This window comes from Archocentrus centrarchus, chromosome 15 (assembly GCF_007364275.1).
Source record: "Archocentrus centrarchus isolate MPI-CPG fArcCen1 chromosome 15, fArcCen1, whole genome shotgun sequence".
Lineage (NCBI taxonomy): Eukaryota > Metazoa > Chordata > Actinopteri > Cichliformes > Cichlidae > Archocentrus > Archocentrus centrarchus.
This window is the reverse complement of record NC_044360.1, coordinates 13,910,869-13,938,690: the sequence shown is the minus strand read 5'-3', so window position 1 is coordinate 13,938,690 and position 27,822 is coordinate 13,910,869. Positions and strand designations below refer to the sequence as shown.

The window sequence follows — 27,822 nt, the reverse complement described above, 5'->3', positions numbered from 1 at the left end:
TAAGATAAACTATACCCAGACCCACTGATCACAGGCACGCATGGACTGCTGTCTGCCACGTACACGGTTTGATCATCTGTCATAATGGTGCATTTGTTGCTCAGTCAAAATGGTTATTCGCAGTCTAAAGCTTGTAATTACCTTGCATTTCTACCTTCTTCACAGCAATAGAATGCACTCTTCAAATGCCTGATGTATTCAGGTAATGGTGCAGTACAGAGGGAGAGCAACACATCCTACTCACTCACTGCGAGAGAGTATGTGGGAGGAGGTGAAAGCATGCAGGCAAGAATTCACTGTGTGCAATGCCCTCCTCGAAAGCAAAATTTAGAACATGAAGCACACTCAATATGCAGAGGAAAAATATGCCTGGCAGGAGATTGCTGCCGTTTTTCTCCATTTATGGTTAGATACAAACGCAGCATGTAAATCCTGCTCGATAAAAAGCCTTAAAAAAATTAATGAAGTAAAGCACATGTAATTTAGAGAAACTATCCAATATAATATATGTTCCGGGGTGGAAGCTTGTCCCTCCCATTTTTTTTTCAGTCCAGTCCAGTCCCATGAAAATGCTTGGTCAAGGTTTCTTCATTTCTTGTGAGCATAGACAGCCGCTGTGACAAGAGGAACCGAGGGAGTTCAGGAGATCAGAGGCAAAGCAGCAGTTTCCTCTCTTCTGGGAAACCAGATGACCTTCTTCAAAGTGATAATGTAAACAGCTATCCAACAACGGCTGGAATCGTGGGAGTTTGAAATAAAACGTGAAGAATTCTCCTGCAGGATAAGTGTATGAACAGCCATCAATGTAAGTTGTGTTCATGTTTTTTTTCTTACCTTTTTATCCATGGGAGCAGGCATTTGCTAGAGCTAAGATCAAAGCAAGCAAGTTACATGGTAGAATGAAATATATTTGCTATGGAGGCTTTGAAGCTTTTTGGAAAGGAAAGTGTATTTTCTAATACACTGATAGCAGATAAAGGACAATTTATGGCCCATGACAATAGGATTTCTTACAACAACAAATTGTGATACATGCTCCTTTGTGAAGTGATTTATTTCTAAACACCATAAAAATGTTCAACTGATGATACAGCAAACCTGTAAATAGTTTCTTAGTTGCTGGGGGTTTTTTGCATCTGTATTTACTGCATTTTCTAGATTTAACATTGTAGTCAACTGTCACTGCCTAACTGGTCTGTTTGCAGCAGCATGGTTAACTCCAGCTGCAGGGGCTTCAAACAGCTGTTTTCAGTTAGCATCACTCTGTAGAAACATTACTCCGAACAAGCATTTGTTGACTTTAGATGTGGAGCTAGGGTAGCACAGGATTTCATAACGCATGTGCCTGGTAATGTGAGTTATAGGCGGCCATAAAACCCAAACGCGGGTCGTGACCCAAACCCTATCAACCATGCAATCAATTGTTCCTGTTACAGTTTACACTTAGACACAGTTTTCATTTTATGACTTTTTACGTTAGATTAACTTTTACGCTGTCATCATCTCCTTGCTAAATGAATTTGATAATAAATGGCTTTTACTACACGCGTGCGGATATTTTTCCAGTTTATAGTAAATGTCAGATTTTTGCACAAATGTGAGAGGTTTATGGAAAATTTACCACATTACTACTTCATTTTTTTCATGGTTGTGATTTGAATGTGACAACATACAAGGATCTTAGCCAGACCACCACCTCAGCCTCAATTAAAGTGAACCGCACACAAACCACTAGATCTCCAACATGGAGGCCATCCAAAGATAACCACAGTAGGGACTACAGCCAGCTCTTCCACTTAGGTAAACAAAGTCTGTCTCTCTCCATACAGCTGCAGTGTGTGTGTGTGTGTGTGTGTGTGTGTGTGTCTCAGAGAATGTGTTATCACATGCACGTGTCTGCTGATGCAGTTCTACACGTAAATGCAGCAAAGGCACGGATCCAACTGTAACAATGTAAATTGTTTCAGGTTCAAAGTATGCTCTGTTGTTGCCACCCACCCTGCTGAGGGGAGAGTAGCACAGCCATTTTTAGCAAGACGAGCGTGATATATATTTATGTGAAGTTACCAAAACAATGGGGTGGGGGGGTGGGGGTGGGGGGGTTGTAGCTAAAAGAACATTTAAAAAAAAGTTTCCTATCCAAAACTTCTGTGTCCAAGTTTTTCTGAAAACTAATATGTATTTTATTGTACATCAGCATGTTTGTTTTTGTTTCAAATCTGAATTCAATTAACAAAAGAAAATGGATGGATGGATAGCTTAGCTGATACCCTTCTATGCATCTAGTTGGCAAACGTGTGCTATTCGAGCTGCTTTAGTCTGTCTGCAGCTGGTGTGCATCTGTAAGCCACTTAGCAACCCACTTTCACCCCAGCTCCTCCTTTTCATAACTTTATGTCATATCTGTTGTCACTGATGAATACCTATTGTACCTGTTGTTTTGGTTGCTTTGTTTTGTTTGTTTGTTTTTTGGGGGGGTCATAGCAGATAAAAAAAAAAGAAAAATGACAGATTTTACTTACTCATAAACATGACAAAAATTGTAAATGGAAGGATAAAATCTTATCTAAGATAATATTCACTGGATCTGGAACATTTATATTAATTATCAGAAATTAATTATCAAATGTAGGTTTTTCAGACTGTGTGGCTTTATATATATATATATATATATATATATATATATATATATATATATATATATATATATATATATATATATATATATATATATATATATTTTTTATATTTTGATCTGGAACAAAAATAAAGATTTCCACATCATTATTGAATCCCAATAAGCAGCCAGTATCATTTACAATGTGTTCAGAGGGTAAATAGGTAAAAAATAAATAAATGCTTCACAGAATCTGATATCTGGCTGACTGAGTGCACTGAAGGGGTTATGACCAGTATTTCAAACATGTCTGAAACTCGAAGGGGAAATGATTTAAGTCTTCAAGGTAAACAACACAGAATGCTTTTGGATTAAAAGAGAAATACAGCAGCTCTTTACCTTGTGCCCTAATTACAAAGAAGATCAATCAGCCATGTAGGCAGGGTAAGCAGGGTTATATTTATGAGCCGTAAGTTCTCCTCAGTGTATTTTTGTGAAATGGCAGCATTCTTGTGGAGTTCTCCTCTTTCTTCTTGATGCCATGTGCACATAACTCGCTCTTGTCTGTAAAGTGAATGTTATCTAGCACCCATCCTCTCTTTCTCTTACTAATTTTGCCTCAGACAGCATAAGCATCAGTTACCAAGGCAACCATGCTTGCAAGGACCTGAAACAAAAGTTGTCATTTTTTTTTTTTCTCTCTCGAAATTAATCATCATCATAATGTTCAGTGCTAAATGCTAGCAGTTTCTGTCTGGTAAGGAAAAAAAAAACACTGATGACTTAAAAAAATAAGGAATAAGTATTTGTTAAAAAAAACAGTTGCATTGTGGGAAATGTATTATCTGGCATTTTTGGAGCTTGATATATAGAAAGTCAAGATATCTTTACCTAATCTTGATCTTCCTTTGTCTGGAAGTCCCATAATTTTACAGGCATGCAATATTAAATCCCCACTGAACATAGTGGTCATTTATTAATCAGGCTTCATTGATATGAATTGCTATGATCTTGTCTTCTGTCGATGAATTTAGTAGGGATAATTGCTTGCAAGCGCAAACACTCACTGTTCAATCACTGACCATTACTATATAAACAATGTCACAATACCACAACCACATTAACAACAGCAGCAGCAACAGTTCTTTACTGTGTATCAAGTAGTTTCTTACCTTTTCTGTCATCTATAGGGGACTTACTGTCAGCTTTTCCCTACAGAGAAAAGAGATAAAGCACCAGCACTGCCCCCCCCCCCCCCCCAATAAATAAATAAATAAAATACAATAAAATAAAACCCATCAATAGCAGAGATGAAAGATAAATCCATGGGTCAAAAGGTGACTTCATGCATCCCAGTTTTTCAGTACAACATGCTCTGCCTTCCACAGAGACAGATATCATTCTTAAGTTCAACCAGGACGTGATACTGATCATCATTCTTTGTGCATCTGTCTCTTGGGTTTTACTTTGGATTTACTCCGGTTCGCACGATGGTTCCTCATCTAACACAACACCCTGAAAGCCTTCGCCTACTCTTCTCTAAGCCTTTATAAAAGAAAGTCAGCTGTGACTTTTTCTTGTCATTTGACAAGAAAAAGTGCATCATGCTTCCCATGATGCGCTGAGTGTTTCCTTTTCACTCACCTCTTTTCACTGTCTGTGTGTTTATACACCGCTCTGCATTTAATCATTAGTTATTATTAATCTCTGGCTCTTTTCTACAGTGTGTCTTTTGTCCTGTCTCTCTCCCCTCACCCCCAACCAGTCACGGCAGATGGCTGCCCTGCCCTGAGCCTTGTTCTGCCTGAGATTTCTTCCTGTTAAAAGGGAGCTATTCCTTCCTACTGTCACCAAGTGCTTGCTCATTGGGGGTTGTCTGATTGAGGCAACTGTTGTTGTGATTTACTGCTATATAAATAAAGTTGAATCACATTGAATTGATCTGAATTGATTTGCAGTTTTTCTTAAGTGTGTTGTTCACTCTGAAATATGGTTTGTTTTACTTTCCAAGCTGTCTTTTTGTTTTTCGCTTTTCACCACACAGCTGGTGATTATCAGCCAACTTTAACTGTGTAAATGTCACAAGAATCTTCTACATGAATGGCTGTGAGCATTAAATTAATCAGGGCAGGTTATTATTTCTAAGAGACACAGTTCAGGCACTGTATCGGTATCTAGATTTTTTCATTGATTAATCCCATAAAGAGATGATTATTTCCCAGAGTTTATACTATACTGTAGGCCACATGCTTTCATTTGAATTATCTAGGGAACATTTGCGTGTCTGATTTGGAGGTTATGTCCAGCAAAGTAACTGGCTTGTGACAAGAAAAAGGTGCAACTTCATTAGTGGACATCAGTATCCTCAGCAGTCATCGTTTTGAATGGGACGTCAAGTAATAACACCTGACATTTGGTCAATTGCTTTCAAGATAGCCTGGCCTCGCTGAAAAGTTCAAAAATTCAGCAAGAATGTGGTGGTTGGAAGGTGGGAGGATGTTGTGTGCAGACATTTAAGCTTGCATGTGGTTTTTGGTGGGAACTCTGCCAGAAACAGGGAGGCAGTGTTTGAGGGGGTCACGCTGCTCAAGAGTGAGAAAGTTCTGCTTTTCATTACATCAACCCTTATGTCCACATATCTGCCCCACCTCCGAGACTCCACTCTGTTTCCTGCAATTGTTGTGTCACTCAGTGATCCAATCCTCCTGTCTCTTACGTCTCAGATCCAGATTTTTAGCGTGAGTGTGTCTGATTGTGCATGAATAAAAGAGGTAATATGTCTGCTGGCTGGTGGAAGCAGTACAGAGAAAACTGGAAATTCCAGAGTTGCATTCATTTAACAAAGATCGCATTTGAATATTGCTACACTCGACTCTGTAGAGGCTGAGCAGCAAGGCAGAAAAGAGTGGAGAGGTGGCTACTCCTTTTTTTTTTTTAACACAAATCTGCACAGCCTTACATTCTGTTTAACTTTGATCTTACTTCTTATTTTTGATGAGAGAACCAGTTCATTTTACTTGAAGAGAAGCAGCATGTGTTTGAAACAAACTTCCACAACAATGTCTCCATTAGAAGAATATGATTTGCAATTGCGGCCAGCACATTAAGTAATGGTCTCTTTTCACTTTAAAAATGAAGTGGGCATGCTGTGCTTGTAAATCTGGGCAAAGTAAGTGTGATGTGAACAGAATAATGAGAATTATTATAGTCGTTCCTCTTCGAGACATCTTATTCATTGCTTTCTGTGAGCAAATATGCTATTTTGTGGAAAACTTTTTTGGGAGAGCACTTATTCAGGCTTTGAAGTACTCTGTTTTTGTATGATTGAGGCATACAGCTTTGATGTAAACCTCTCCTGAGCGGCAGTGGGATGACAGGAGTCTCGGTTATTTATGATATGAAGCGGCAGGAGTTAATGAATCACACACAGAGAGACAGGGAGCTGGAGAGAAGAGTAATAATAATAATAAATAAACTTTCCTTCAAATCCTCACCAAAAACTCTAGCAAGCCTGTAAGGTGTTCCTTGGGGAATTTTAGGAACAATGTTTATGAAAGAATATTACAGGAAAGCTACAGCATGGTTGTGAAGGACTAAACTCTGAGTGGCCATGCTTTTGTCCCGCTCAATACAAACGCTCTAGTGGGTGGATAAGTGAAGTCACATGGTCACTTTTCCTCTTTCCCACACCAACACACCCACACCCTCCTCCATGCAGCCAATCTTCACTCTTCAACTCACTACTTACCCGCAGCGGGCAGTCTGCGTCGTCTGGATACTGTAGCAGCACAAGTTGTGCCGTGTAAGCCTGTTTTCCACAAAAACTATGCATCCGAGTTGGGAATAACATCAGTGTGGCTCACCTTTATCCACGTTTCAGGAGTCTCTGTCGGAGATAGTCGACATCACGTCGTCCGGAGGTAGTTAGAAGTACTTTGTTTGAGGTAATTTTCAAGTTACAGTAACAGTTTTACTTTGGGGTTCATGTGCTCGCTTTGATTTTTTTTTTCTCTTCAGCTCCTATCTCTAGCTTTGGCTAGTACATCCTCTCTGCGTTACTTTTCGTAGCATTAATGGTTAAAAGTTGTAATTTGATGCCATGCATCGAGTGGTTGATTACAGGCTGCCATGAAAACAGCTGTGAGAGTGTTACTTCAGCTTTAGTGGAGTGAAACTGTTGCATTTCCAGGCCAAATGTAAAGTAGTCCTAGCTGTATCTCCCTCCACCCCCACATCAGGTAACACCGCAGCATCAAAGGCGCGAACTGCTTTTCAAAATACTTTATTTGCATGAGGCCACCAGGGCCGGCTTTAGTCTTTAAAGCCTCCCCAGGCCTGATAAAGATTTGGTGCCCCCCTCCCTGCGGGGGGGGCACTGGCCAGATAAAGAGGTGTTATGTCCATAACATAAATAGTATAGTTTTACAGTAAAGAATTCATTAGTTCATCATCAGCCTAAATCTGCTGCCAGTTTTCACAAAACTGTTTAATTAGTATGTTTATGATTTTATAATTGCCAAAAAAAAATGTTCATGTGTAATGACAATACAGCTGAATTTTCATTGCTACTGGGCTCATTGTTGTCGTGTTTTGTTAGTCTATTGATAGAAGAGTTGCATTCTATGTAGTTATGGGAAATATTTATTTTGCACAATAACGGTGACTTAAATTTAGGGTGAAATATGACAAAAATAAATAAAATGAAATATTTTTGACTTGTGTAAACCAGTCAGACTTTTATCAGCAGTAAAATAAAAATAACCTGACGACTGGACTTGACCTGAAGGCAGCTGATTGTATGGTAAAACCGGGGTTTGAGGTGAAGAAAAGCACAGATTTATTTTGTGATTTGTGTGTCTTTTAAATGAACAAGGTCACTACTGTGGGACCAGTGCCCATAAATTACTGCCTATGGGGATTCTAGAAAATCCTGTAGTTGACCCCATGAACTTTAATAAACTGAGGAAAGACAAACGCAACTTCTGTTTATGTTTTATCAAATCGAGAGTATTGGTGAGTCTCAGTAACTTCTTACAGACAAGTCTGTGTGCATAACTTTGAAAATTTAAGCATGTAGATTGTTTTTGGTGCTGAAATGTGGAAAAGTTTTATCATTCAGGTTTTGTCCTGTAGACAAAAAAGCCTTTTTGCCTACAATATCATTATTTTCAAAAACAAGGGGCTTTGAGGCTTCCTCTAATTTGGTGTGAGATTAGTTTGGGCAGCATGGATTGTAGGCATGCTATCATGCATTGGTTACATAGATGGCAAGTAGTATTTATTCCATCATCTTGACAAGAGTTCAGGGGACAGAGTTTGTGTTATTATAGTTAAGACTGTTTCTGTTTACAAACTTGCTGCTGTAAGCATGATTTACCAAAAAAAAAGAAAGAAAGAAATGTGTGGCGTGCCAGTTTCCCACTAACATTATGCAACCTAGGCAACCACCTAAGTCCTCCATGCCTGGCTCTGCTGTTTGCCATGCTTTATGGCTTCTTGATGAACAGGAGAGTAGAAGCTGTTGCCTCTTTCTTCTCACAGTCTATAACTTGGCCTCAGTCTGTGTAGAGAGGAAGAAGATGTTGATGTTTCGTGCTAAAACCCACTATGAAACAGAAAACTGGAATACTTCCTTGCAGTTGTATCAGTGAGGCTGCAGTTCATATCCATGTCTTTCCAGACTCATATAATGTTTGCTGTGAAGACTCTAAAAGAATCCAAAATAGTGTCAACAATTGACCCAAAGTGAAATAAAGTCATAATGTCTTCTGTTTCCTAGCTATGGTGTTGAATGATGGAAAAAAAAACATGTCCTTGTAGAACATGATAATGTCACTGTGAAGATGATCTGATAGCCAGAACTGTACCGTGAGAGTAACACTTTGTAATAGCTTGATGGTTGAATAAACTGTAGTTACTGTTAGAAAACAATGAAATCCTGAAATGACGTTAGCCAAGCAAACTTACATTAAAGCAACTCAGCTAAAAAAAAAAAAACATCCAACACTGGGCATACTTGACAAAACCACCTCCTAATTCAGAGCAAGCTAATGACTCAGTCACATGAGTAAAAATAGGACAGCAACCTCTTTGCATCTACAAAAAGAAAAAAAAAAAATCATTGGCTGCCTGGTGATCATTGAATTTTTTGAAATTCTGCAACGATTGCAACTTGTGGTGACTAATGCCATGTTTCCACTAGTACCTACTCAGCGTGGTTCGACTTGGCACAGTTTGTAGGCTTTTCCCATTAGTACCTGGTACCAGGTACTTTTTTAGGACCCACTCAGCCAGGGTTCCAAGCGATCTGAAAATGTGATGTCGGAAGAAAAGCATGCCACTGATTGGCCAGGGAGTGGCGTCACTAGTTCATGAGTCATGAGAGTGACTCCGTCACCAGAATCAACTGCGCCATTTTTAAAACCCCACAGCAAGAAAATGGAGCCACGCAACCCACTGGTACCATATTTCCACCGCCGAGGTGCCGGTGCTCATGCCAGTGCTGGTTTCAGTTTCAATGAACTGGCGAAACGCTTAAGAATGAGCCTGCATTTCTACTGCGCTTTTGTGAACTGATCCTTTACGTATCAGTGTGGGCTAGTCTTCGTCTGGACACGGAAGCCGAAGGGCACAAACATGGGAGAACAGGCGAACATATTTTATGGTGCAAACAAAACTACTGCAGCATCTGTGTACAGCACAGAGGTAAACACAGACAGTGATTATGAGCAAGACGACAAGTAGGCACTTTGCGTCCTTTTATCTGTGATATGAACTGATACAAAGCAGCAAGTTCAGCCTTAGGGCCCAACCTAATTCACAGCTGTGAGATTCGCATCGCTTTTCTCATGTAATACACATCATGCAGTGAAATAGCAGTAGAAAACTTTACGTTGAGATGGCAGAGGCATGCTCTTCTGCTGCTTTCATCACGCGTTCTTGTTTTGAGACCAGCTAGCTTGCGGGGCCCGAGTTGAACCCATTTTTTGGCTGAGCACCAAGTGTGTTTGTGGTGGAAAAACCGCTGAACGGTTCAAATACTGGCACCGGCACCCCATCGGTGGAAAAAGGGCTTGGGAGGCTCAGTTGAGTCCCAGATTGACAGTTTGCAGCAGTAGATTTGCAACAAGAGAATCATCTGAAACGCGCACACAGCATACATATTTTAATACTTAACAATGATAACTTTCATCCATTAAAACATTGTACAGGGACTTATGCACGATGATGATAGTTAACTGGCATTAGCTACCGTTAGCTTGCCTATATCTCATCCATTGTTGTGTTGTGTTTTGAATCACATACAAATTACATCAAGAGACTACTCCCCTCGTTACTGTATCGACTCCACCCACACTGAGGTGGTACTAAATTGTAATGGAAACAAAACGAGACCATGCCGAGCCGCGCTGAGTAGGTACTAGTGGAAAAGAGGCATAAATGGTTGCCCAGAACTTTAGGGTGTTGATCACTCATAACCACTTTTCGTTGCAAGGCAATTTCACAGGTCATCTGATAGGAGACATCCTTTCTGCAAACAGTCGCGGTCTGATTTGGACTGACTGCAATCAGAGATAGAGATCATCGAAGGTTTGCAAATGATTGCTACTGAATTTATAAATGCAGACAGATTGCCAACATATTGTCATCATTCTGAATGAGTCTTTGTCAGTGAGCACGAGGGGCTTCAACTCAACTGGGTGCCAGCTGGTTGTATTCTGTATGCTTAATGATTTCATTTTGCAGCAAAAAAAAAAAACAGAAATCGGGCGGCTCAGTGGTGGAGCAGGCGACCACATGCATATGCCGTGTTGCAGTGCGGGTGGCGCAGGGTCGAGTCCTGGCCTGTCGCCAACCTGCCCGCGTGTCCTCCCCTGTATCTTTGGCCCATTTCCTGTCTCCTTCCACTGCCGATTAAAAAAGCCGCTGTGGCCAAAAATGCATTAAAAAAAAAAAAAACAGAAGATAGATATTGACAAAATTTAATTTGGCCAAAATTTGCAGTTTAAAAAAGGTGATAAATTGCAATATATGTTATTGCAATAATCAGCATATAGCAACATGTTAAAAATTGCAATATCATTGTGCATAAAGTATTGTGATAATATTGTATTGTAGGGTGTCTGGTGAGCTCTAATATTTAGTAACATTTGCTTAATTGAGTTGAGAATTGTGTATTGTTTATAAATCACCTGTAAGCATCATTTAGCTGTTACTGTAAAGTTTCAGCTGATATTCATAAAACTTTGGTAAGTACTGTAAGTTAGTTACTTGTTAGTAAGTGATTTGTAATGGCTTAATATACCTTTCCCCTGCAGTAATGTTAAAAAGGTCGCCACTAGTTGATTTATGTATATATGTTCAATTCAAATAGTCAAAGTGAACTTGCAGGACTCCAGCACAAAGAATTAGGGTGGGATAACATAAGAAAAACACAGGCCTAAAGCATTAATGGCACCAAAACAGCACTAACATTTGGCAGGTATTAATAAGTATATATTATAATATGTACTTATCCTTACTCTGCTTAAGTGATTGAAATGTAATTGCTACAGCTATGACACAATACAAAAAATATATATAATTCATTAGGTAATTGTTTTTTATTATGCAAACTAATGACCAGTTGACATAAATAACATTACTAATCATTGGTAGACATTAGTTAATAAGTTTGGTAGCAGTAAATAGTTTAATCCACTATCAATTTATAATTTAGTAACAAGGATTATTACTAATGTCATGTTCTCTGAGAAAGAATAATACACAGGCCGAGGTATGATAGGGACAGAAACTTGTTGGCTTTGTGAATGTTTGCAGGGAAAAATAAGTAAAATGTACTGATTTCAATAAAAAACACTCTATTATATTCACAGTAGCGTGACTAACTCATCATTGTTGCACAGCACCAGCTTTGTCCTTTCAAAGCAGCGCCAATCACATCACAATAATCGCTTCTCTTTTATCTCCTTCTCTGTAATTACATTAGTCACTATTGCACCCATACAGCATCTTTTCTGTTAAAACATCATCTGTTGCCTTGACAGCCTGAATGCGAAATGAGCTGCAATGTTTTCTCCTCTCTTCCAGAGAAAGAGTGGGAGGCCTTGCAGCGAAGACATGAGTTTGGTGGATGTGAGGCAGACGGTGGGGTCTCTGACCCTGTCCCTGTCCAGCAACGACTCCAAGGAGCGCTACTTTGACCGCGTGGACGAGAGTGACCCTGAGTACCTCCGTAGCAAGAACATGTCACCGGACCTGAGGCAGGACTTTAACATGATGGAGCAAAAGAAGAGGGTTACCCAGATCCTGCAGAGTCCAGTATGTAGCCGGCAGCATCATACACATACCGTCCTATGAGCTTTCATTGTGCATGAGTAATAAGCAGTGCTTTTGACCCCAGACAGATATACTCTACCCTTCACGCAACACTGATTGTAGTGCATATATTTTTTTACTTGGTTATGTGCACATCATTTAATATACTGCACTGTATTTTTATATGGATTTAGGTAAGATTGTTATCTGTAAAATAGTCCCCCCATTGTTATTGTTCAGACTTTTTATTATTATTACTACATTACTAAGGGGGTTAATGTTAATCTTCTTCTCTTTCTATGCATTAATTACTCATTTTAAAAGACTAGGAGGCATTTTTCACTATTTTCCTTAATTTCCTAATTTAGCTCTACTTGTTGTTCCTCAGCTTATGCCAGTTCACCTTCAGTTCAGTTAAACTAAGAATAACCAAGCATTGCAATCCATCCTAAGACATAATTAGCATTTGACATTAGAGGGATGGGCAGAATAATATAATATACACAGTCTTACTTCAGCAAAATGTGGGTAAAATATAGAGCAAATGGAGGAGACAACATATAGTCAGTATATGTACAAGGAGGTGAAATAAGTACGCACCAATGAAGTGCATGGAAATAAGACGAGCCCACACTCATCTGCGATTGCATAACCCACCAAACAAGTGGAGCTCATCTCATCACCATGGGAACCGTGGTCAGATGAAGCAGAATGCCTGAGCTGAGCTTTGCTGCAGCTCAGGGGAAAATGATGCTGTTTCAAGATTCACAGGCTACTCTTGATGCCAAAATTGATGGTCAGGTTTAATGCCACCCCCTACTTCTAATGAACCTTCTTTTCACAGACACACAACACACACAAAGAGCTTTTTTTTAGTGGTGTGGTGATTTGTGTATAGTTGTAACAAGGAGTATCTGAAAGCTTGCTGTGCTTCCTGACACATTCTGTAAAGGTGTTGGAATTAGGGCAAAGTTAGGTTGTGTGTATATGAGTTGCTAGGTTTTAGAGTGGTGTTTGTGTCTCCTCTCCTACTAAAAAGAAGGTCTTTTTTGGGTTTTGTTTACAGGTGTTTAAAGATGAGTTAGAAGGCCTGATTCAGGACCAGCTGACAAAGGGCAACAATCCTACGGGTCTCATGGCACTGAGACAGATTGCTGACCTGGTCATGGCCAGCTCCTTGGGAGGGGCTGGACCTTTGACTTCACCCATCAGTGAGTGGCTGTGTGTGCGCGCGTGTGTGTGAATGTATCTGTCTATGTCCCTCTTTGGCCTGTTTGTCATTCAGCGTGTATCCTGTGTCTGCATGCATCATGGAGACTGAATATCTTCATTGTTGGAGGCTGAATTCCCCAACTCCTGTGACGCTCAACAACCCTGAAACAGCAGAAAATGCTCAATTGTGTTTTTATTAAGTAGCTCTCATGACCAGTCTGAGTAATCAATTATAGCAGTTTTCAGTGTTCATTATGTTGACCTGGGCTTTTTCCCTTATGTTTCAGGGGGAGGGCACACAACTGACACTGATGAGTTATAGTTATAGAAAGTTTAATGATCAAAACTGTAAATGTTTGGAAAGTGTAGAAATATGCTTTGAAGATGTTGTGGCAGACCTGCTCCTTTTAAAAAGCTAAAGTGGTGATAAAAGTTAAGAGCCTGTATCATTAAATGCCCTTATATGGTATTGCTGTCCACAAATACCCTCAGTTACACTTTGGGAATTCTGAGAAGGGCTTTTTTTTTTCAATCTCCAACTGTGGAGACTCATGTTTCCCAGGATGTTTCACTCTATATACTGTGGAAAAAAACTATGTAAACATGCTCACAAGTGTTTTGGATCCACTGCAGTGTACTGATGATGTTATGTGTTGTGGCAGGCATTGGGATGGTGACCCCAGTCAATGACTTGTATGGCATAGAGTCTCCCTCCTTTGCCAAAGGGGAGAAACAGAGTCGCTGTAAGCTGGCCAGCCTCTACAGGCTCGTTGACCTCTTCCGCTGGGCTCGCTTTACAAGCTCCTACATTACTGTGAGTACAACTTCACAATCACGCTCCAGTGCACACCTGTTTATGTATGCAGCACAAGGTTTGTGTTTCTTTATGTATACTTCTTGTTCTCTGGCTCCTGGAAGGCTTAAAGGGGAATACCACTTTATTTTCAGAAATCATATATTATTTATAGGGTAGAAAAGTAAGGTTTGTGAATATGAAGAGTTTCCCTAAGCAAGAAGTCACAATCATACATTTCATGTACACCTTAGACAAAATCAAAATGTAAAGTTCTGGTAGTCCCCAAAGAAAAAGCCTAGAAAGACACCTTTATCAACCACAAACCAATTTTTGAGTTTTTCCAAGGTCTGTGGTTCGGAGTTTCTTTACCCTTGACTTGGAAAATGGGTTTCTCTTCTCTTAGATGCTATTAACCCCTCTTACAAAAACTTTACAAACGTAGAGATTTGGCTCCCTGTGGCAGCAGTGTTGGTTTACTGGCTTTTTGACTCTTAACGAGAATTAATTTATGGGAAAAATGTTTAAAAATGCAATCTCAAAGATCTCAAAGCAGCTGATATAGTGGGTAGTCACATATGCAATGCGTAAGGTCCCAGTCACACAGGCCTATAGACCAGTCAGCAAAAAAAAAAAGTGTATTCCCCAACTGGTTGGCAAGTGGTTGCTGGCAGTAGGTAGGTGAAATTGGTTGTAAAGAGTTGCATGGTGCTACACCGAAAACCAACTTGTAAAGACTTTGGTCTTGTGTTTGCATGGAAGACGCCAACCTGCCTGCAAACACTTGCCAACCACTCAGCGAGTGGTAGTGAAACTGAAAAGTATGACGCAGACAAGTGGCGTAGCACTTGTCTGGACATGGCCCCCATGATGCCACCTGTGGTTTTGGGACTCCCATTTTGAAGACTCAAGTTTGGCATTTAAGCCAGTCATCTTGATTTTATTTTTTTAAAACCAAACATGATGACTAAGAGGTATTTCTGACTGAACCCCTGGGACACGACACAGTATAATTCACAAAATGAAATGAATTAAAGAAGCCCTAAAAATAGCGATAGAAACCATAAACACATTAATAAATACTTTTTTGGGGGTCATAGATTAAGGTTGAAATAGATTTATAGTCTTATAGATTTCTACTGTATATAATCACACTTCCTTTTTATTAAAATGACAGCAGTTTGTTTTGTTGCTTCCACACTGGTGACAAACTATTGTTGTTACCACCATGAAACTACAGGTGCCGCAAAACCAACCAGAAATGATCTTTGAGCTATTCAGCACTTGCGAAACTTTGCTGTTCGTTTTATTGCTGCTTGGAAACAGTAAGTTTTCTAGTTTACTCATGTGTTCGTTTTGTCTTAGGTACGTGTCAGTAAAGAGCAGGACCACATTCTCATCAGTCCACAAGGTCTTTCTTTTGCTGAGGTGACAGCAGCAAATTTGGTAAGAACAATGGTTGAGTGTGTGATTTTTAATTATGAATATATATGGATGTGGCCAACCGATTCTGCTTTTCTTCCCAAGAACTATGAGCTCTGGATCGCTTTAGCTTTAGCCACTTTGCCCTTGTTAGGTTCTTTAAAATGTCCGTGTTCAGCTGGGTGAAGATGATCTAAGTGTCTGATTAGGTTTGTGGCAGCATGCTGCTCCCCCTGTGGTTTACCTTGGCGAGCTTTGTGTCTTCACTCACAGCGAGGAGCTTCCACGCTAACGACATGTTAGCGTGCAGCTGTGAGTGTGCCTGTGGCTATTTTCGTGTGCCGCTGTATGCATGCATGCATGCTTAAAATGCACCGACTCATAATTGGACATATGGGAGGCTGACTGGCTGATCAACAGTTTGGGCCGAGAAATTGGCCAATTCTGGTCCCTTGCTGGTTGATGAGTGATGAGTCTCTATTTATTGCATGTACTCGGTAATAGATGTAAATTAAAACCACTGTTTTGCTTGAATTCACAGTTAATGTCAAAGCGAAAAATAGGTTCTGTGAGTGCAGTAAGATGCCTTTGTGCTCTGTTAATGGTCAGTCACCTGTACAAACACAGGTACAAACAGACACTATGAAGTAAATGTTATTAAGCGTGGTTCTCTGTTTTATTTATTCATACACACATACAAGCATTGGGTGAAGCACATTCCTGTGATGGACTTCACCCTGTTCCACTGCTCGACAGGTTACAGAAGTAGGAGAGAAAAGCTTTCTGGTAGGCCTTAAAGATGCACACAGTGTGTACTTGTAATTAACAAATGAAACACACCCTTGTTTAGAGACAAACTCCACAGGGGACCTTTAATGGTTCAGTCATGCTGCAGGCAATTATTACCTGAAGGTTTAGTGTTTACCATTTCCCCCTGAAAAAGCAGAACAGAGATGGGTATTCTTTTAAAAAACTACACCTCCAGTTACTGCTGACAATACTAAACGGCCAGCTCTGCTTATTTTTTCTTTGTTTTCTCCAATATTTAGGTAAAAGTCAACATAATTGGTGAGGTTGTAGACCAGGGTTCTACCGATCTGGGCATTGACCAGTTTGGATTTGCTCCTCATTCTGCAATTTACTCAATGCGCCCTGATGTGAGATGCATCATCCATGCGCACACTCCAGATACAGCTGCTGTAAGTATGCTCCGGGCAAAAATTAAATGAGCTTCGCTTTAATCAAAGCATAAAAGCTGCTGCTAAATATTTGCTTTGGTTTCACATGAAGAAGGCTGAGTTAAAGGCAGCCCCCTGCATGTCTAGTTGTTTTAGATGCTGACAGTCTGTAATGCAGTTTTACACTTTTCTTTGAAGCTTGGCTATAAAATGCACAGCACATGATGTGTGCACCATTTTATCTGTGCCTGATGGGGGGAAAAAATGAGCCTCTGTTTAGATATTGGTGTGTCACAGTCTTAGTTGTTTTTATCCCATGCTAACAGGTGTCCTCGATGAAATGTGGAATCTTGCCCATTTCCCAAGAGGCTTTGCTTCTGGGAGACGTGAGCTGTTTTGGTTACCATGGCAGCCTGGATGATAAAGAGACAAAGGTGGAGTTTCAGAAAGCTCTGGGCCCGACTGCCAAGGTACTGTCAAACCAAGGCTCTCCATTAGTAGTAGGCTCACATTCACATGGGACAGAGTGGGCTTATTATACTGTACTGTATGCACATGTGCTGAGGTTATTTGTACCACTGGTTAGTAAATGTAAATAGCTGAGTACACTGGCATACAGTGTAACTTGTAGATATAGAGTGCATTACTTCTAGCTAGCCTTAAACATTTTGCTTGTTCACTCATTTACATACAAAAATAAAAATTTTTAGAAACATCTCTTTAGGAACTAGTTTGACATTTTGAGTAAAGTTAGATGAGACAGTTCCACTCTCATGGCTGTCAGTTAAACATTCAATTAATGCAAAGTGAGGACTAACTAAACATAACGGGGTACGGGCTGTTCGAACCAGTTGATCTAAGAATTTTTTTAATCTGCCCATTTATTCAATTTTTTTCAGTAGCAGTCCCATACATTTATACTTTGCTGAAAACTACAGCTCTATGACTGATCAGCTTGTTCATGTGCTGATCAGTAACTGCATGGGTAAATGTAAACGTGTTGTATAAGCACTTTGAGTGCTCAGACTGAGTAGAAAAGCACTATATAAGAACTAGTCCATTTACCAGTTAAGCAATAGTCAGGTGGAGTAAGGTACATTAATATTGCAACAAAAGAGTCAAAATGTGCACATGAACTCTAAACCCACAAAGTGTTTTTTTAAAGTGCAAAAAGAAGCTTTAATAGTGCTCACAGGCAGATTGTGTTACTGTTGGACAGAACAAGGTTACTGTTGTCTCCAGCCTTAAGTCTTTATTTTAAGCCAAGCTAATTAGCTGTAGTCTTGTATTGAATGGACAGATATGAGAGTGGTATTGATCTTCTAATTTGGCCTTACAGTACAAGTCTACTGAACAAAACAAAAAAAAAAAAAAGTCTAACTATACTTTTAATCATAGTCGTACATAAGGGTGGACAGAATATTAGAAACACCCCTTTAACTGTTATTTTCACCCAAGAAGAATTCACAGATATGTCCTCCCAAAGCGGACGCGAGTCGGCACCAACAGTTCAGCTTTTAATGCTTAGAATTCATCTTAGTTGGATAAGACTTTTCACATCCTGAAAACTGCTCATTTCTTTGTGTATTTTTCATTAATACACATTCAGAATATGCTAATGTGCATCAGTTGAATTGGATTTTTGATTATGGTAAGCCAGCAGGCAGTTTGTGTGTGTGTTTTTCAGTTGATGATCCTGAGGAACCATGGGGTTCTGGCATTGGGAGAAACAGTAGAAGAAGCTTTCCACTATATGTACCACTCACAGCTAGCCTGTGAGATCCAGGTATGAAAATCTTTGAATTTTATTCCCGATCCTACCTGTGCATGGCAATGGAGTATAATTGCACCATTCAGGTCAAAGCAATTTGTTAACTTCAGTGTGGCCTTTACGCAAGATTCACACATCATAAGTCAGTTTTATGCGTATGAATCACTGATATTATTTTTCAGCTTTTATTTGTTGAAATGTTTTTTTTTCCCTTCTGTATACAAAATGAGTCAGACACATAAAACAAAGCAGTGCCTGAAATGGAGTCAAAGCTAATATCAAGCATACGGCTTGCTCGAGTAAACCTGAATCAAATATGTGTTAGAGATCGCTGTTTACAGACAGGTGGAACCCCGCGGTGCTCCAGAAACACTCCTGTTGCGTTGTGCAGGCAAGCCTTTTGGAGTGTTTTTTTTTTTTTTTTTTATTCCCGTCATTCTGCTGTGTGCTGACTGTATTGGTTTTTCCACTGTTTTTGACACATTCAGAGTTCACTTCACACATAATTAATTATATAATTCCACAATAAAGTGTTTTGAAATGAAAATTTTGTGTCTTAGAAGAGAAAGTATTTCAAGTTCTGGAATTAATCCCTCTGCAAGTAGGTTTTGAAGTGTCTGCATTTTAATGAACGTGTGAGCGAAGTCCTCGGTAACTGCACAGAATGATAATTTGGCTTGTAGCACGAAGTGAAGCTTGTAATAACAGAATCTCTAATTGAACAAATGCTTTTGTTTAGGTGAATTCATTGAGATGTTCAGGCGGCGTGGACAACCTCGTTCTCCTGGACAGGGAGAAGTTTAAACCCCTGACCCAGGGAGTGGCGGCCGCTGGGGTCGTCATAGACAATGAGGTCAAGTGGAAAATAGGCGAGGCAGAGTTCGAGTCTCTTATGAGGATGCTAGACAACCTGGTGAGTGAACCCTGACCTGTGCCTTTTACCCATGATGCTTTGAGTTTCCTGCCTCACGCGCTTCCTCAGGAAGTGTCTGATTCGAGGACACAGTGAAACTTCGTGCATTTTTTTTTTTGTTTTGTTTGTTTATCTAATCTGTAAATGGTTTTTGTAATTGGCTCATATTGTTTTATGATATTTGTGGACTTTATTTCCTAATATTAAGGATACTCTTGCAGTAACTGTGAGGACAGAACACTTTCTCTGCTGAGCTTTGTGCTGCACCTCTAAAACTACACCCTGGTTTTCTAACCTCACTGATAATGCCCAGGCCCTGACATGTTCTGTGGACACAGAAGATGTCAGACTGTCTGTTTGAGTCCCCTTCTCGCTAACAGCTCTGGCTGGAACAGGCTGCAGCTGTGTTAGCTCTGTGTGATCATAGATCGCCCACCCTCTCAAACATAGCTTCCAGATGGTGAGCCGTGCTGTGGGCAGTTACAGCCACACGGACCACACAGCCACTTAGTGTAATAACTCCCATGTACTCAATTTGGAAATAGGATTTGGCATTTTCTTCCAGACTGTTGAGTATGCCACAGGGTGAAAATGCCAGCGCAGTCGTTGCAACTGGACGCCTGACCTTCCCTGACGGAGGGCGGAGTTTGATTGTTGCGGTGTCAGAGATGATTCCAAAACAAAGACAACAAGAACCTGAGCTGCACTAAAGGTTACAGCTAATGATGAAGGAATGGTACCTGACAGAAGGTGATTTAGAACAGTTTTAAAAACAAAAAGAAAATGCTAAAAGGAAAGGGTAATGTTCTACTCTAAGCCAAGCAATGAGATGGAAAGGTGAAACAGATTAGGTGTGTGGATGAGGAGTTGGGTCTTGGCCTTTCAAAGTACCTGCTTAATTAAAAATACTCTCCTATCTATTCATTTACCTATTCATTATATTAGATTCTGTCTGTTAGCGATGGTCACACAGTAATATTCTTGTTCACTTGTCGTTTGTACAGAAATTTATGATGATGGGTGTTACAACTGATACAGTCAGAACTGTATTTGTTTACTGTGTTTGAGTCACATTTAAAGTAACAGTGGAAACTGTGTTTTAGCTTTCAGTGAGCAGCTCTGTGAAAAATGGCGTGCTCCCACTGTGGCGATCAAAGACCAATGCAGAGGGGAATTTATTTATTTATTTATTTTTGGCAAACTTGTCAAATTACTTGTGCAGAAATGCCGGTTTTGATTGTTTTTAATGTGGCGTTATACTGCTTTCCTTTTCTACATCCTGCAAGGACCCATCTCGAGTTGTCTCAGTCTTTGATGTATTGCTAACACACTCCTTCAAGCCAAAGTTGTGTCTTTTCCCTCTCAAACCGGAGGCGTCTACAAAAATGCTGTTTGTATATATTGTGTTGTTTAAATATTTAAAAGCATTGTGTAAGTGGATCCTGGGTGGCCTGTGAGTCATTTGATTTGTGGGTCTTTTTGTTTTTGGGTCAATATTTCTTATTTAGGTCATTGTGTGAGCAGAGAAGAATAGTGCAAAATATTTCAAAGTCCTGGCAAAGGAAAACTCGCTGTGTATGCGGTAATATTTTCTCCTTGTGTGACCTGCCAGGGATACAGAACAGGCCACTCGTACCGGAACCCCATTGTCCGCGAAAAACCCCGTTCCAAGAATGACGTCGAAATCCCTGCCACAGTGTCAACTGTGCCACCTGAAGACAGTGAGCTGGGTCTGCGCAGCCCCTTCAAGTTTATGGTGCAGAAACAGCAGCGAGAAAGGACCCGGTGGCTCAACTCACCCAACAGCTACTTGAAGGTCAACGTTCCTGAACAGTCACCGAGCGGGGACGTCAGCCCGAGGACAAAAACCATGGTGTGTTGATTTTATTGTCAAACTATAACAGGAAACTGAATGACTTAATTCTATCTGCTTTGGTGTCTGGAGGAACCTCATCTTTTGAGGTACCATTTCTCTGTATTAGTCTGCCCTCATGTGGCAAGTTTTATAAATGCACTTTTTATATCTTGAATTTTTATTATAATCTGTTTGTTTGTTTTAATTCTGTCAGTGGATGAAGTCCTCACAGCCAGGTTACAGTGTTGGCACCCCAATAAAGATTGAAGACCCTAACCAGTTTGTCCCACTCAACACGGATCCCACTGAGGTTTTGGATAAGAGGAACCGGGTCAGTTGAAAAATGATCACATTGTCCACAAGATTGCCCCCAGATGTTACAAACCTGGGCAGCAGAAACACACAAAGATTTTTTTGTTTTCCATCATATTGTTGTATAAACTAAAATGACAAGAAACAATCAGTTAATCACTGCAGTGCTTTAACAAGATATCATATAGCATTGAACATAAAGCTCACTGAGAACATTTGAATGTGTCTTTAGTTATGTATGGTTTTCAAATATAGCATATGATGTCCAAAATTCCCGAGCTAAGCGTCTTATAATTTTGTTGAATACATTTGTTCAGATAAAAGAACAGCACAGAGGCGACCAGATGACCCCAGGACCAAAATCTCAGTTACTGGCAGGCATTGTTGTGGACACCATCCCAGGACCAGTAAGTTAAAAGTTACAGTAGAGGCCAGATTTCATGATGCAGCATAGGTCATTGTATTTTATCCTGTTTCGCATTTGTCTAAGCACATCTGAAACACTTGTGTAGTTCTTAAAAGATTAAGAGCACTGCGACACATCTACCTGCACTCAAAGAATTTGACTTTTGTCAGAATATAAAAACTGACTGCCGCCTTAATGAAATAATCCTTTAGTTATGAAACGAGAAGCTCAAAGAAAAAAGAAAATTTTGTTCCAAAAAAGACAAAAGTGAGACTTAAATCAATAAGGCTGATTAGGCAGTTATCTTTCAGCTCTCTGGAGGTCGATAAATGTGAAGATTATTTGAAAAAATATCCAGCCAACAAATCAGTTGTCAGATGCCACTGAATAGCACACTAAAATATTTTCTGTCATATTTATTGAAATTTGAAAAAGGTCACATGTTCTCTGTTACTGTAGCCAGTCTCATAGTTAGTTTTTGATTGCAGAGGCTAAGGCAGTGCTTACATTTAATTACTTATGAAAGCAACCAGAAATGCAAATATTGTGCAAAGAGGAACTAAATGTTTAAGAAATACACACAGGATTTTTAAAATATGCAGATTATGCCACAGAAACAAATGTAAAGCCAGTCATGGTTCTTCCATATAAGCTAATTTGGAACCCCTTCGCAAAAAGATTGTGATTATGTGTTTAAAAAAAAAAGTAGATAAATCTAACTATAAACATGCAAAGAATTTGAGGATTTTACCATCTATGGTACATGATAGGATTAAAAGATTCAGGAAATCCACAGAAATCTCTGCATGCAAGCAGCAGTGCTAAAAACCAATAATAAATGGCCTTGATCTTCAGGTTCTCAGACAGCAATTGTGTAGTAGTGGAAAACACTGCACAGGCTCAGGAGCACATCGGAAAACCACTGTCAGTTGCATTCAGAGATGCAAGTTAAAACTACCATGGAACATGTGAATATACTATTAATAATGAATGATATTTGGATTTTAGAGCAACATATGCTGCTGTTGTTGTTTTTTTTTTTTCTTTTCAGGGAAGCCTTTCTTTATTTCAGCAAGATAATTCTACATGTATCAGCATGACTCCATCATGAAAGGGTCTAAACAGCCATGCCTGGAAAAAAAAAAATCCCACTATTGTTGAAATCCTTTATCAAGTAAGAATGGGAAAACATTTTGCTTTGAAAACTCAACAGCAATTTGTGTCAGAGCTCAAATGCGCACAGAGAGTTTTTAAAGGAAGAGGTGATGCAACACAGTGGTAAACATGCCCCTGTCCCATTTTTTTTAAAGAAAGGGAGTTCAAATTTATAAGTTTTTACGTTCAGCATTTTACATACAGCAGTTTTACATACTGTTCCAACTTTTTGGAAACAATATTGTGCATCAGGTGACTGCAGTGTTGTTTTATGCTCTCCCCTCTTTAGGCTTTCATCATTGAGGATGAGGCGCAAACCCGTTCTCTTCCCCCCAACCCTTTCAATGATCTCACAGAGAAGGAGCTGGAAGAATACAAGAACATGGTAGAAAGAAAGCAGCAAGGCCAAGAAGGTGCTCTTCCCTGTCCTTTATACATGAGTCAGACTGTCTTTACCAAGTTTGCTGTAGTTATTCTTGCCACACTGGAACTGTCATTAGCTACAGTCAAGGCAGTTAATTAGAGCCAGCCAAAGTTCTTGTCCTGCCTGGAGGAAATTTTGTGCCTGAATTAGCAGAAACAAGAAGTTTCCTACAAAAAATGCCATTGTGGCAAAACTGTGGGTCTGCTGTTAAACTCTTTTTCTGAGCTGTAAAGTCAGCTCACAGAGATGGTGAGAGATGAGCTGCAGAGACATCAGCCGTGTCAAACTCCTCGTGTCTCAGTTATGATTGTAGACAAGGAAAAATGTGCGCACAGGAGGGAAACATATCTGCTGCTGTGTATCAAAGTAGCACCTTTGTTACTCTCTTTTGGAACATGTCGGCAAAGAAGAAATTATGCAACAAAGTTGTTAAACCGTCCTTGTGTTCAGGGATTTTTTTTGTTTGCATTTGTCATGCTGGCAGCATGAGCGGAGCAAAACTGAAGACGTTTGGCAGAATTCATTATTTGGTATTTGGTATACACAGTGGAGACATAGCTGTGTTATGGCTGCCAGTGGAACTGGGGCACTGGTATTTATTAATGATGTGACTGCTGATGGAAGTATCAGGATGAACTGTGAAGTTTACAGGGTTATGCTCCCTGCTCAGATTCAGCCAAATGCTGCAAAACTGATCAGACAGCGCTGCACAGTGCAAATGGATAATGACCCAAAGAATACTGCAAAAGCAACCAAAGAGTCTATAAAGGCAAAGAAATTAGATATTCTTCAATGGCCAAGTCAGTCAGCTGATGTAAACTCAATAGAGCATGCTTTTCAGTTACTGCATACTAAAGCGAATGCAGAAGGTTCCACAAACAAGCAGCAGCTGAAGGTGATTGCAGTAAGGGCCGGGCAGAGCATCTCAAGGGAGAAAACACTGCATTTGGTGATAACCAAGAGTTCTCAACTTCAGGCAGTCATTGACTGCAAAGGAGTTTCATCATTAGCTTGTCCAGTTATGTTTGAGCCTCTGAAAATTGGGTACTATGCCTAAAAATGGCTGCAATTTGTAAACAGTTGCTGCAATACTTTTGTTAAACACCTTGAATTAAAGCTGAAAGTCTGCACTTCAGTCACATATTGAATGTTTGACTTAAAATCTGCTGTAGTGGTGTACAGAGGCAAAATTACAGAAACTGTGTTGTTGCCTAAATATTCGTGGACTTAAGTATACCTACTGGAATACTGTATCTCAACATCTGCCAGATAGTGACAGAAAAGGAGTACTGACATTCACAATGAATCCTAATGACTATGGTGATCTCCTGACCTTTCGCCTTGTGCTACCATAGGATTGTACAGATATTAGTGGTGTCCATGCTAAGTACTAACTGTAAATGATCACCATTCAGATACATTGATCATCTGTTTGCTGGTGGAAACAGAGGTAGAGCTAGTTGCTTGGCGGAACAATAGCAATAGTATCTGGACTAATAATAAGCTGTAACTGTTGCTGGAAGTAAAATGAGTAGAAGGCAGTCATGGTGGAAAACAAAGAACAAATATGGCAACATATTTGAGCAGTCCCTGGAGCATTATCCATTACTAGAGACAGCCATGGTAATGAGAACGAAGAACCCAAGCAAAAAAAAGATAAAGTCATAACAGGTATATGAGCCTTGCTGTAGTGTTCTGGCTTATTTTTGATAAGACCTGATCAAGAAGTGGATGGGGTTGATTCCACAACCTCAGCATCCACACATCAGCACAGAAATAGATTTTTCGAGTTTTCAAACTGAAACTGGGTCAGCAGCATTTACAAAAGTCTCTCTTTTCAGGTTCCCAAAACACGGGAGACGTATGGAAGCCTAAATGTTGCAAAAGTAATTTATATTAGTGTAGATGTACCTTTTAATCATGGCTCAGGAAGCACAAAGGGAGAGCCTTGTCTAAGTGCAGCGCTGCCTTCAGTTACACACCTGCACCTTCTTTGCTGTGAGAAGTCAAAAAGTCTTGTGTGAAAAATTTCTAATGATGGATTCCCAGGACATTTGTTCCAACAATCCCATTCTCCCTCTGAATGAATTGTGTAACCCTGTTAGCTGTTTATAGAGTGCCAACAGCAGCTTGGGATTTTATTTGTTCATATAATAGCCTGAGCTGACTCATACCTGCTTTGTTGAATGACTGACCTCTATGAGCTTCAATCCTTTTACAGAAGATGATGATGCAACTGATGCAGATGAGATGACCACGTTTGATGGCTCTACTATCTCCCTCTCCCTCTCTCCCATAATGACGCCAGCTAAACAAGGTAATTAGCAAGTGAATAGGTATTTCAGTTTGTGGAAAAGGACAAGAAATGCCTCAAACTAAATGGATAATTTAACATGTTATTGTTCACATTCCTCTTCGGTGACTTCATCTCTTGACAGACTCAATACCCAATGGGAAAGACCACTTGGCAGAGATGGAGGAGGATCTGAGCATCGAGGTATCCAAGCTGAGCGTGAGCACTTCAGAAACGGTGGAAATCTCCATTACAACGAAGGAGAAGACAGAGGAGGCTCAGACCCCGGAGAGCCAAACCAAGTCCCCCAAGAAAAAGAAAAAGAAGTTCCGCACACCTTCGTTCTTGAAGAAGAGCAAGAAAAAGAAGGAGGAGAAAGAAAAACCAGAAGCATGAGCGAAGTTACTCTAAAAGCAATGAAAACATCAGAATCGCCTTTCTAATTTTCAGTTTGCTGAAGTGAAATAAGAGAAATGGCTGGATCATTTAGTGAGAGAGCCTCCCAGGACATTTTTTTGTATTTGAACATGCAGTTCCCATAATTCACAGCTATTAGTCCATGTGAAACTTTTTCAAAGATGTGCCAGTAGATGGTAATGTGGAAGGTTTAATTTCCTGTGAGGTTTTGTGTTTGACCACAGAGGGCTAAGTAAAGTTACATCGAATCAAAATGCAATGCAGGACTGCATTTTTTTTTTATTTCTTTTTTTTCTTGCCCATATTTTTTTTTTCTTTATGGGGTTTAGAAATGGGTATCACAGGAGACGAGATTTGGGGGTGGGAGGTTGACTCAGACCCCCAGAGAGCCAAACCAAGGCCAAAGCTTTGAAGTTAAAGGATGCATTTGATTGGACCTGTTAAATATTTGTGATTTTTTTTTTTTTTTTCCCTTTTTGCACAAGTTCATTGTTGAATGTATACTGACAGCTAGGAAAATTGTTTAACAATTTTAAAATTTAACTTCCATACCAGTAGTGTAAGAGTGGCTGAAGATATTCAAACTATACGATGGTTAGACTTATAAGAAGTACGATTTATATCGGAACATAGTCATAGTTCTACTACCTTGTAATAATATATGTTGGTTTCTATTATAGGTATTAACATTATAGTGTTTGATAGATGATTTCTATGTCTATTTACATACTAACTCTTATACACAGTGAATGATAATTCAGTAATAATTCATGTAGTTTTAACATTACTGTGGTATTGTTCCCATGGTCGCTGCTTTATTGTAATTGTGACAAGGAATTGACTGTGACTATCAGAAAGAGCTCGGCAAAGCGAGGATGACTCCGTGTTGTTTAGGGAGTGACGAAGCTCGGCTTTTACAGAACTGATGGGAAATCGGTTGATTGAAAGTGCCGTGTCTGCGCTGCAGAAAGTGAAATGAATGTGATGGATGTTTTGGCAGATTTTGTCCAAATAGTCAGCTGATGGCAGTATGATGTGGAAAGCTTTTCTTTGTAGCCACTGTTAGTTTGATATAAAGTATATTAGACGGCCCTATATTTACATCCCAGTCAATAATGTGAACTGTTTAAACCCAAAGGGAGTGAATTCTTTGCCTTTGTAAATAGTTTTTTGTGAAGTTCTTTTGTTACTCTAAACCAAATGTTAAACAATGTGACAGTACAATCTAATAACAATATTTTAACACTTCCTTTATGGTTTTTTTTTTTTTTTTTTTTTTACCCACCTTAATTAAGCTCATTTACTGAACATGCAGAGCGCTTTGTGTTTACAAACTGTATTACTTATGGAATTAGTGTGCTTAACGCTGTTCTTCCTCTGTTGTTTACATTGCTTTTGTATCGCCTAGTTTTTTGTTTGTTTGTCATGACAGTCACCTTGCGTCAGAGTCAGTCTTTTAAAAATGCCTTCTATACCTGATTTAATAAAAGCTGGGATATGTTTCCATAACTGTTCTGTTTCTCTCACTTTTTAGCTGAAAGATACTTAATTTCTTCATTTAAAACAGTGGTTCCCAATCTTTTTTTTTCATCCAGAAACTTTATGCAGTTGAAATTTCCATCCACGAGCCCTCGTGTATTAAATGTGTTCATTTGAACTTGAACTAGATCTGGACTATTCTGGGCTCACCATTTCTCAGTGGTGAGTTTGATGTTTAAGCTGACAGAACTACAGCT

The 27,822-nt window shown here is 39.6% G+C and overlaps 1 protein-coding gene across 2 annotated transcripts; it reads left to right on the top strand.

The window, feature by feature from the left end:
• The first annotated feature begins 612 nt into the window (after positions 1-612).
• On the top strand, positions 613-27,604 carry LOC115793343 (gamma-adducin-like). 2 transcript variants are annotated; one of them, XM_030748285.1, is made up of 16 exons: positions 6,331-6,419; positions 6,498-6,561; positions 11,708-11,938; positions 13,002-13,146; positions 13,810-13,961; positions 15,306-15,386; positions 16,412-16,561; positions 16,867-17,010; positions 18,228-18,326; positions 19,051-19,224; positions 20,837-21,097; positions 21,294-21,410; positions 21,709-21,798; positions 23,242-23,365; positions 25,598-25,693; positions 25,815-27,604. In XM_030748285.1, exons 3-16 carry the CDS (start codon positions 11,738-11,740, stop codon positions 26,063-26,065), a joined length of 2,085 nt encoding a protein of 694 aa, XP_030604145.1. In that variant the 5' UTR covers positions 6,331-6,419; positions 6,498-6,561; positions 11,708-11,737; the 3' UTR covers positions 26,066-27,604. The 2 variants fall into 2 exon arrangements, with proteins under 2 accessions (XP_030604147.1, XP_030604145.1); XM_030748287.1 differs by lacking the exons at positions 6,331-6,419; positions 6,498-6,561 and adding an exon at positions 613-805.
• Positions 27,605-27,822: the final 218 nt, after the last annotated feature.